Consider the following 11,654-nt stretch of genomic DNA (forward strand, 5'->3'; position numbering starts at 1 on the left):
AAAACAAGACATATGAAGAAAAACCATTGAAGAGAAGTGAACAACAAAATATTAACCATTGAATGCACAACAAAGATTCAAAGAGGTATATTTCAATTTTTTTTAAGTTAATGACAATGTCAAGTATTATTTACATTATTTATTTAAAATAATTAATTTATTTTTTTTTATAATGGACAGTGTTCAAAGATTGAAGTGAGGACAAAACTCAATAGAATTATTTTTTTGTGAGAAGTGGAACAAAAAATAATCAGGTAAATCAATAACTTTATTTTTGGTTATTATATATTTGTGTTTCTAAAATTATTTGTTATTGCTCAATAGGTTTAATATTTTTTTTAAGAAAATAATATATATGCAATTATTTTTGTTTTTTTTTTGTTAGATAGTTCAAGTTAAGTTAAAAATGTCAAAGATGAAAACAATTCACTCATTTTTCAAGAGAAAAGAGAGAATATATGATGAACAAAATTCAGCTTCAGATTCTTTGAGTAATGTTCAAAATATTATTGAACAACCTGTGACACAACTTGTTGAGCAAGATATTCAACCCCCTGCTTCCAAAATAGCAAGGACTGAAATAGATCAAGTTAATATTGATACATTGATGCGTGATCCCGGAAAGCGTCCGCAAATTTGGAATTATCCTATCAATCAACAAGATGAAATCCGTAGAGCATACATAAAGTTTGGACCATATCAATTTATTATGGATGAGTACCCTCTTTCTGGTCTAGAAAGTCATCCTCGTCGTTTCAAAGCTCATTGGTTTAAGAGTTTTTCTTGGCTAGAATATTCGCCAGAAGTGGATGCTGCATTTTGTCTTCCATGCTATTTATTTTCTAGAAAATCAAGTCCATTCACATCAGGAGGATTTCGCAATTGGAAAAAAGTGAATAATGGAAAGGATTGTGCATTTTTATCTCATGTGGGTAAATCTCTTAATTCTCCTCATAATATTGCTGTTAAGTCTTGTAAAGATTTGCTTAATCAATTATGTCACATTGACAAAGTATTGGCTAAGCAAAGCTCACAACAAGTTTTAAGCAATAGATTGCGTCTTAAAGCCTCTATTGATACTGTCAAATGGTTAACGTTTCAAGCTTGTGCTTTTAGGGGACATGACGAGAGTCATGAGTCTCAGAATCGAGGAAATTTTCTTGAAATGTTAAAATTATTAGCTTCTTACAATAAAGAAGTGGATGTAGTTGTTTTGGATAATGCTCCTCAAAATGCAATATACACATCACCTTCTATTCAAAAGGAAATTCTACATGTTTTTGCTAGAAAGGTGCAAAATGAAATTCGCAATGAGATTGGTAATGCAAAGTTTTGTTTGATTGTTGATGAAGCTAGAGATGAATCTAGAAGAGAACAAATGGCACTTGTTGTTAGATTTGTTGATAAGCATGGATTTGTCAAAGAAAGGCTAATAGATGTTGTTCATGTCAAAGATACTACTTCTGCTACTCTAAAACAAGAGATTTGTTCTGCATTATCTCATCACAATCTCAACATTCAAAATGTTCGAGGTCAAGGGTATGACGGAGCTAGTAATATGCGTGGAGAGTGGAAAGGGTTACAAGCTTTAATTATTCAAGAATGTCCTTATGCATATTATGTTCATTGCTTTGCTCATCAATTACAGCTAGCTCTTGTTGCTGCGGCTAAAGAAGTTGTTGATGTTCATGCTTTTTTCCAAAGTTTGAGTAATATTATCAATGTTGTGTGCTCTTCTTGCAAACGCAATGATGAATTACGATCTGCTTATGCAACTGAAATTTCCCATTTAGTTGCAACTAATCAAATTGAAACAGGAAGAGGAGCAAATCAAATTGGCACATTAAAAAGATCAGGAGATACCAGGTGGAGCTCTCACTTCAACTCAATTTGTAGCCTTTTACGTATGTTTGGAGCAACAACTTCAGTTCTGGAAGATTTGGCTACTAATGGATCTACATATTCTCAACGTGGTGATGCTACTTATGCTCTTAAATCTTTATTATCATTTGATTTTGTTTTCATTTTGCATATGATGAAAGAAATCATGGGAATCACTGATAAACTTTGTCAAGCATTGCAACAAAAATCTCAAGACATTTTGAATGCTATGCATCTGGTTTCTAGTACAAAGTCATTGATTCAACAGTTAAGAGATAGTAGTTGGGGAGCACTTTTGGAGAAAGTTAGTTCTTTCTGCAATGATCATGCTATTCAGATACCTGATATGGGTGCTTCTTTTAGTGACATAATTCGGTCTCGTCGTAAAAAGGATGTTGTCACTGTTGAACACCATTATCGTGTTGACATTTTTACTAGCGTGATAGATTTTCAATTGAAAGAGCTAAATAGTAGATTTAGTGAGCAAGCAACCGAGCTCCTCATACTGAGTACATCTCTAGATCCTAAAGATGCTTTCAAGTTATTCAGTGTTTGCAACATATGCAATCTTGTAAAGAATTTCTATTCTTTAGATTTTTCTGAGCAAGAAAAGATTCAATTGGATTATGAGTTACAACATTATGAACTTGATGTGGTTAAAGCTCCAGATTTTCAGAATTTGTCTACTCTTGCTGAATTGTGTCAAAAATTGACAGAGACAGGAAAATCAAATATATATCCTTTAATTGATAGATTAATTCGTCTTGTTTTGACTCTTCCTGTGACAACAGCAACAACTGAACGGGCCTTTTCAGCTATGAAGATTATTAAAACAAGGCTTCGAAACAAGATGGAAGATGAATTTTTAGCAGATTGTATGATTGTATATATTGAAAAGGAAATTGCTTCAAAATTCACTTCAGAGATGATAATTGATGATTTTAGTTCCATGAAGCATCGTCGAGCAAGTTTAAAAATATCAAAATCTTAAAGTATGTAGTTGAACATTGACTTTTATATAATATAATTACTTTTTTGATATATATGCTACAAATCATATTTTGTTAATTTTTTGTTATATTTTATATTTAATTGGCCCCCCTCTTATGAAATTTCTGGTTCCGCCACTGGTATCGACCAAATAATAGGTCCAGTATTGGATGTATCTTTCCCTCCAAGAAAGATGCCAAATATTTACAACGCTCTAATAGTAAAAGGTCGAGACATTGTTGGTCAACAAATTAACGTGACTTGTGAAGTACAACAATTATTAGGAAATAATCGAGTTAGAACTGTAACTATGAGCGCTACAAATGGTCTAATGAGAGGAATAGAAGTGATTGATACGGGAGCTCTCCTAAGTGTTCCAGTGGGCGGAGCAACTCTAGCATTGACTTAACACGTCAAACAATCATCTTGTGACACGTGACATTAACCTACTATGTCATCATGCCACGTGGCACTTAACGTGACACGTTATCATCTAACTAATGAAATGACCAATTTGACTTACGTCTTATTTTTTAAGGACTAATATAACTAAAAAAATTATTTGAGAATTAATTTAAAAAATGTGATTTTTTAGGAACGAATTTAACTATTAATTCTTTTTTTATTTAGTTTTAATTTTTTTTAATTTTAAATGTTTCTTTTTATTTAATTTTAGTTTTTCTTTTTACTTGTTTATAGCTCAACTAATAATTGACTGTTGTTGACTAATATCCAAATTAGTTACCTAATAAAATTGTTCTAATTAGTAGTCAATTTTAGTCTCATCTTATTAGTAACTATTGTTTTTATGTGGCAAATGAATCATATGGGACGAACCAAAATTTAGTTGGTTAAATATCAGGATTTAAATTTTGTATTATGTATATAATAGTTTATTGGTCAATAACAAACTTTTAAATAGAATTTAGATTCATAACAAATTAGTTATTAAAATATTGGAATATGAAATATCATAGACAACAAAAAAATATAAAACTAAAAATAAATAAAAAGAATGATTCAAATTAAATAAAAAAAATTTCTATTTTTTATTTAGTTTTTTAATACAATGAAAAGTGATTTATTTAATTTCCCTTGCACATACCACTATTTAAAAAAACACTAAATTTTGACTTAAAAAATGTCTAAAAAAGGGGAACAAGTTCCCAAGTGGTGGGGTTTAAATATCTCTCAATTAGGTTTCTATTATCTAGTCCTATGATGAAAATTAAAGACTGAACTGCAGTTAGGCTTGAAATATTAAAAGGTTATGAACCAATTTTTTACACATCGAAATAAAATCTAAAATATTAAAGTAAATTTGGTTCTAGAAAACACATGCGTACTTCAATACTAATATACCGCAAATTACATTTTGGACTGCCCATAATTACTAATTGATTTCCTGACCTATTTTTTATGCATATTTTGATTATTTTCGATGAGCGGTTTAGCTAAAGTACCCAAAACTTTCTCTAATCCTCGTAGCTGTTGCTCTCACGATAGGACTCACCAACAAGCTGCAAGTCTCATCTTGCATTGCCAAGCTTGTATCATTTTTCATTTTCAAAAAGATTCGTCTTTAAATTTATTTTCGTAACAAAAAGGTAAAGTATAAGAAACTAACTCCTAATTAATTATAATTAGTTTTATTAATTTATAATTTAAAATATTTTTAAATTATTGTTAACCACATTTAAATTTGAATGGGAGATACACTAGTGATATTTCAGGAGAAAATCACGAAACAGATTTGGTGAGTCTTCAGTCTCATTACCCTCCCTCCCTCTTCAACTAGCGCCGTCCTCCTTTTTTCTCTCTCAAAAAGCATAGCCGCCTACCTCCTCCACCGTCTTCACCCAATAACTCAAGCTATGTCGCCGTCGTCACTTCTCCACCGTATTTGATCGCATCATATACCTATGTTCATTTGCAACAGTGAAGGTTATTTTGTATTTATTCAACCTTGTTCTCTTCACATATTTACAGGAATTGTTTGCTTGAAACTAGATAGAAGATACACCGTTGCAGATAGATTGAAATATGAAAGACTTCATAATAAAGGTGTTGACTCCTCCATGGTGAGTGAAAGTTTCAAGTAGCTGAAATAATTTACCATAGTTTCAAGTGAATGAAGATTTGAGATCATGAACAATTATAAAAATATAGAAAAAATATTCATTTAATATGAAAAAAATTCTAATACTTAACAAAAGAAATATTCAGTTATATTTTGACAAAAATAATTAGATATCTATAAAAATAAAAAAAATTATAAAATTTTTAAAGAAATCAAAACATTCATATTTGCAATACAAAAGAATTCAAAAAATATATAAAAGAAACATTCTGATATTTAGTAGAAGAAACATCCTAATACTTAATATAAACATCATCTACGTAAAAGTTTTTGATTCACCCAAAGACATTTAGCTAATTTTTTATTGGTATCCTCTTGGTTCTTAGCATTGTTGTAACAAAAAAAAAATGTCAAAAATATTAAAAAATAGAAGAAACATTAATACTCATAAAAAAAATCTATCTTATAAACATTCTTGTCAATCTTCTCAGATACTTAGAAGGGGTCATCTTTCCTGGAATCAAGCTTAGATTTGCTTTGATGAGAAAATATTTCTTTACACAAATGAACCAACCCCCAATCAATGGGTTTAAATACAAACTTAACACCGGCCTTTATTATCTTGCTTAGTAGCCAACTAATTTCTCTTTTCAATAAAAACAGCTAAATTATTAAAATCATACACAAATTCAAAAGAAAAACAAAATCTATAAAATAAAGAATGCACAGTCCTTTTAGAAACAAATTTAAAAAAAAAAAAACAAATAATAATACCTTAAATTCTCGCTAACAACATGTAGCAAAGTCCATTTCATGTCAAGTCCATTTTGTGCATGCAGGAAGTGAAATACCTGCTACCTTCTTTTCATGTGCTCCCTTAAATTTCGTCCTCTTTTTTTTATCCCTTGCACCTCCTGTTTCGTGCCTGCTTTCAACAATGGTACTCCATTTTATGAGTGATTTAGATTATTTTTCCATTACGTGTTTATTAGTAATTAGTCTTTTGTTATTTATTAAAACATATAATTTTCTATATATCTATTTATCATATGGTTATGAAAATCAGTTTAAATCAATCTATTGAAACCAAAAATCGATAAACAAGACGGTTCGAACCACAAGGATAGTTGCCATTTTAAAAATCAGTATTGAACAAAAAAAAAAAGCCAAAAAATAAATAATCGAGCTCAGCCAAAATTCGACCTGTTTTGTGTTAAAGTTTAAAATAAAATTAATATCTCAAATTAATCCTTAAAAAAATTTAGTTGGATATTTTAGTTTTTAATAAATGTTAATTGTCAAATAAGTTATTAAACTTTTATTCCATTAAATAAATGCATTCGTGCATCGTAAAGTTCTTCTCAAATTTTATGATGGGACGGATATAAGAATTTTAAATTTTTTTAGCATTGATATATCTTTATTAAATAACGATAACGATTGATTTATCTAATTTTTTTTTATTAAAATTTGATGTGTGAATTTATGTATCTAACAAAATAAAAAGTTAAAGACTGATCTAATAATTAATTAAAATTTATTAAGAATTATACTATTTAATTAAATTTTTTAGGACTTAATTTTATATACTACAAAAACAAAAATATTATTTATACACTAAAATTAATTTAAAAAAATCAAATACTAATATTTTTATGTATAAATATATGTTATTAAATTTATTTTTAATATATATTTATACAAAAAATTAAATTTTGTATTTTATATTATTAGTAGATGAGTTTTCTGTAGACATGACATGATGTTACGGAAAAATGTAAAACACAAAAAATCTAAAATCTCTAATTGAAATGAATTCCCTCTCCCAATTTCTCGGATTTATTTAAATAAATAAAATAATTATTAAAATTATTGAAATACGTAATTTTTAAAATTTTTATTGTTTTTCATTTTTAATTTTATCTTATTTATACTGTAAATGAGATAAATATAGTCATATTTTGTTTATATTATAAACGAGACATGTATTATATTTGGAAAAGTATACGTTACCAAGAGAGAGTCTGCCAACTATTACCAACACAAATTAAAAAAAAATTAAAATAAATTTATATGGCTAAATTAGGTTTAATGTGGGGTCCATGAAAAACATTTTGAAAAAGTAAGGAAAGGATAAACGTGGATCAGGTTAACATCAAACTAGAGAAACCCAATATCCCAACCCTTTCACGCAACCACTTTTCTAAGAAACCATCGCCGAACGTCTCTCTCGTACAATTGGCCAAAATTTTCAGTCACCGGGACGCCGCCGTGCCCAGTCCACCAGTGACTGTCTCTCCCCCCGATTCCAATTAGATACACCAACAGTCTCGTGGAAGATAGATGCGACATACGTCCATGGTGGTGTCGTGAAACCGTTGTGCCATGAACTATACCAGGTAATATCTCCGTCCCAATGTTAGTAACATCAGTAAGAATCTGCAATAACCTTTCCATTTGTGACACAGACCCTTCCTCGAGCACCGATTTTCATTGTATGTGTCTGTGTTGAAGGCGAGTGCATCACAATATGTCAATGGATACACCAATTTTTGAAGAAGCATTGTACGGCAGTGCGTATGACATGAGGGAGAATTCTAATTCAACCGACATTAATGTTCTGTGTTTGAGTGAAGATGACACACCACATGTAGAACAGGTAATTCTTCTTTTAGTAGCGTCTTTGCTTAGGCCTTCCAGCAACCTTTTTTAATGTTTTAAATCATGGGTTATTAACAGGGATTCAGATGTGTCTTGTTTATTTTTTTTATTTTTTTTCCGACTTAATTTGCTTAATGTGACTTTTTCATAGTGACTTAATGTGTCTTGTAGTGAGTTTTCTTGTGATATACATAGCAATAAATTCAGTTGAGAATGACAATATATTTTGAGTAATACATTGAGATCCATGTGTTTTGTATTAGATATTTGCGGTTTTAGGAATGGTTAAATGAGTTTAATATTAGCAAATTAAATTTGTATTTTTTGGCTCTAGAATTTTTATTTGGGAGTACACCAACTTATTCTTGCATGTGTCTTGTTCATTTTAGATCATTCACTCATATTTTTTTTTGAGTTTAATTTGCTTAATGTGTGTTGTTCATGATAGGTTAATGTGTTTTTTGGTGAATTTTCCTGTGATACATGGAGCCATATATTTAAGTTGAGAATGAGTGTATATTTTAAGCATACATAGTCTTTCTTGTTTATTTGCCGCAATACTCTGTGATTTTTTTTTCAACTTAATTTGCTTAACGTGAGTTTTTCATAGTGACTTAATGTATCTTGTAGTGAATTTTTTTGTGATACACATAGCAATAAATTCAGTTGAGAATGACAATATATTTTGAGCAATGCATTGTGATTCATGTATTTTTTATTAGATATTTGCTGTTTTAGGAATGGTTAAATGAGTTTATATTAGCAAATTCAATTTGTATTTTCTGCATCTATAATTTTTATTTGGGAGTACAACAACTTATCCTGGCATGTGTCTTGTTCATTTTAGTATCATTCACTCGTATTTTTTTTTCTCTGTTTAATTTGCTTAATATGTGTTATTCATTGTAGGTTAATGTGTTATTTTTTTCTCAACTTAATTTGCTTAATGTGACTTTTTCATGGTGACTTAATGTGTCTTATAGTGAAATTTCTTGTGATACACACAGCAATAAATTCAGTTGAGAATGACAATATATTTTGAGCAATGCATTGAGATGCATGTGTTTCTTATTAGATATTTGCTGTTTTAGGAATGGTTAAATGAGCTTTATATTAGCAAATTTAATTTGTATTTTTTGGATCTATAATTTTTATTTGGGAGTACACCAACTTATCCTTGCATGTGTCTTTTTCATTTTAGTATAATTCACTCCAATTTTTGTCCTCAGTTTAATTTGCTTAATATGTGTTGTTTATGGTAGGTTAATATGTTTATTACAAGAAAAAAATAGTAATTTTTTATACCAGTTTAGTTTAGTTTGTCCATTAGTAGGTATTATCAAAAGTTAGTAGGGATACACTTTGTTGCATGAATTGTGTTTTACAATTTCTTAGTTTAGCATGTGGAGATGATGTTTCCAGCTTTGAGTTTTTTTTATTTTTTTAAAACTTTTTTTATGGCTTTGATCATCGATAGTAAGTATTTATACCAGTTTAGTTTGGGTTGTCAATTAGTAGGTATTTTCTGTTTGTTGGTAAAGTTTTTATTAGTGTTGAATGGTCGATGTGTATCTTATTTGGTGATATGTCCTCGTGTATCGATTTTAGGAAAAAGAATCTGAAGACGCTATTCAGAAAAAGGATGATGCTACGGTAAGCAATAATGAGGTGTGAAATATATTTTATTCTTCTCGCAAAATTAGTGACATATTGGAAATTGTTTAGATTAATGTGGTTTGTGTTGAATGATGCGTTTTCTGTATGGATTTGCAGGTCCCGGATCACACTGGAATTCCAATGGAGGAAATTCCGTACGTAGGATTGAGATTTGATTCGTTACAGCAGGCACAAGAGTTCTATTCTAATTATGCGAAGAAGGTTGGGTTTGTGACGAGGATTAGGAATACAAACTTTGATAAGACTAGGAAGGAATTAAAGGTACCTATTAATCAATCGATACACTGCAGTTGTGAAGGTTATCGGGAGTCTCGAGTGAAGGCAGCAATGCGGGTAAAGAGAATAACAACAGCTGGGTGCAAAGTAAGGATGTACGTGATGCTTGATAGGCATAATGATAATTGGTTGGTGACCAAATTAGAATTGAAGCACACCCACGCGTGTTCTGCCGAGCAAGTTGTGCATTACAGTGAGTACAGGGAACTGACCATGCATGCCAAGTGCGTGATTCAGAACAACGATGTGGCTGGCATACGGCCTAACAAGACTTATCTTGCACTGGCGAACGAGATTGGTGGGTCATCAAAGTTGGGTTACTCAGAAAAAGATGTTAGGAACTTTATAACGAGGAATTTGTGCTGTGCTGACGTAAACGAAGATGTGAAGGAAATGATTAGATATTTCATGCGAATGAGAGACATAAATCCAAATTTCTTCTTTGCAGTTGATGTGGACGAAAATAACAAGTTTAAGAGTGCGATATGGGTAGATGCAAGATGCAGGGCATCATATGAATATTTTGGAGATGTGGTATCGTTTGATACAACGTATAGAAGGAACAAGTATGTTTATGTTTTTGTCTCCATTATAAGGGTTTAAATTTTTCCAACAATATTGTGATTTAGTAATTTCTGGCTGTCTTTATTGCAGGCATGGACTTCCGTTTGCGTCTTTCGTTGGTGTCAACCATCACGCAAGTCCACACTACTCGGATGTGTTTTGTTGGGTAATGAGGAAATTCCTAGCTTTGAGTGGGTCTTTAAGAACTGGTTAAATTGCATGGGAAGTCCCCCACAGGCCATCATTACAGACCAGTGCAAATCCATATTTGGCGCAATTAAGAATGTTTTTCCAAATACTAGACACCGATGGTGTATATGGCACATAATGAAGAAGATACCACATAAGCTCGGAGGATATGCTAAATACAGGGAAATAGATGATAAAATGCATGGCACGGTTTGGAATGCCCGTTCTGAAGAGTCTTTTGAGAAAGATTGGTGTGCATTCGTTAATGACTTTAACCTACACAAAAATAAATGGCTATCAGGTTTGTGCTTTATAGTGCTCTTGTATTATTTTTTTATGGTAGGTATGCTTGGAAGGTTCGGTCTTTACTTTACTAGAATTAAGCCCCCGTTGTCATTGGATGATTGCAAACCAATTTGGATACTTTTACGGAATATTTTTATTTGAGACGTAGATGTATAGTTGGTTAACTAAGTCTTTAGTGGTGTACTGTGATGTAGCTATTTATTCATGATGATGATTCCCGATTTGATATGTATGTTTTGGTTTTGTAGACCTTTATGAAGATCGTCGAATGTGGGTTCCAATATATTTCCAAGGTGAATTTTGGGCTGGTATGAGAAGTACCCAACGGAGTGAGAGTATGCACGCCTTTTTCGGTGGTTACCTGCATTGTAAAAGTGGACTGGTTCAGTTCGTGCATGAGTATGACAATGTGCTTGGAAACAAAGAGCAAAAAGAACTGGAGGATGATGCTGCGAACTCTAAAGGAGTTGTCCCATGTTCATCGAGCTCTACAATTGAAAGACAATTTCAGCGTGAGTACACAACCTTTAAGTTTAGAGAAGTCCAATAGCAATTCAGTAAAAGAGGGGATTGTTTAGTCCGTGGGGTCACTCAAGAGGGTGATTTGTTTCGGGTGACCGTGAACGAGCAATACCTATTGTATGGGGAGCCTAGATCTTGGAAGTACAGTGTTGAGTTTGATCCCAAGACACACAAGATTCGGTGTGAATGCAACATGTTTGGCTCAAGAGGTATTATTTGTTGCCATTGTCTTGCTGTGTTGTTTTATTACGGAGTAGACACAGTACCATCTTTCTATGTTATCCCTCGATGGAGCAAGAATGTACAGCGAAAACACACTTTCATCAAGAGCAGCCATGACGAGAAGCGATCGGACGAAAGCCACAACTTATTTAGGCGACTGTGTTCACACTTCTACAATGTAGCACAAGATTTTGTTACATGTGAAGAGGAAGCGGCCATGTTACATTTGGGTCTTGATTAGTTAAGATCAAAGTTGCTTGATTGTCGTGCGAACTTGGTGTCTAGG

The 11,654-nt window shown here is 31.6% G+C and overlaps 1 protein-coding gene across 1 annotated transcript; it reads left to right on the forward strand.

Moving 5' to 3' along the window:
• Nucleotides 1-1,165: 1,165 nt before the first annotated feature.
• LOC112697211 (uncharacterized) lies at nucleotides 1,166-4,973 on the forward strand. The gene is made up of 2 exons (XM_025750295.3): nucleotides 1,166-2,390; nucleotides 4,861-4,973. The coding sequence occupies exons 1-2, from the start codon at nucleotides 1,166-1,168 to the stop codon at nucleotides 4,971-4,973; spliced, it is 1,338 nt and encodes a 445-aa protein (XP_025606080.3).
• The last annotated feature ends 6,681 nt before the right edge of the window (nucleotides 4,974-11,654 follow it).

This window comes from Arachis hypogaea, chromosome 6 (genome assembly GCF_003086295.3).
Source record: "Arachis hypogaea cultivar Tifrunner chromosome 6, arahy.Tifrunner.gnm2.J5K5, whole genome shotgun sequence".
Taxonomy (NCBI): Eukaryota; Viridiplantae; Streptophyta; class Magnoliopsida; order Fabales; family Fabaceae; genus Arachis; species Arachis hypogaea.

What these genes read in the sequence shown, in the direction of transcription:
- LOC112697211 (XM_025750295.3), top strand. Translation starts at nt 1,166, where the DNA reads ATGTTAAAATTATTAGCTTCTTACAATAAAGAAGTGGATGTAGTTGTT. An exon ending in AACCGAGCTCCTCATACTGA is followed by an intron (nt 2,391 to 4,860) that starts GTACATCTCTAG and finishes ACATATTTACAG; the next exon opens with GAATTGTTTGCTTGAAACTA.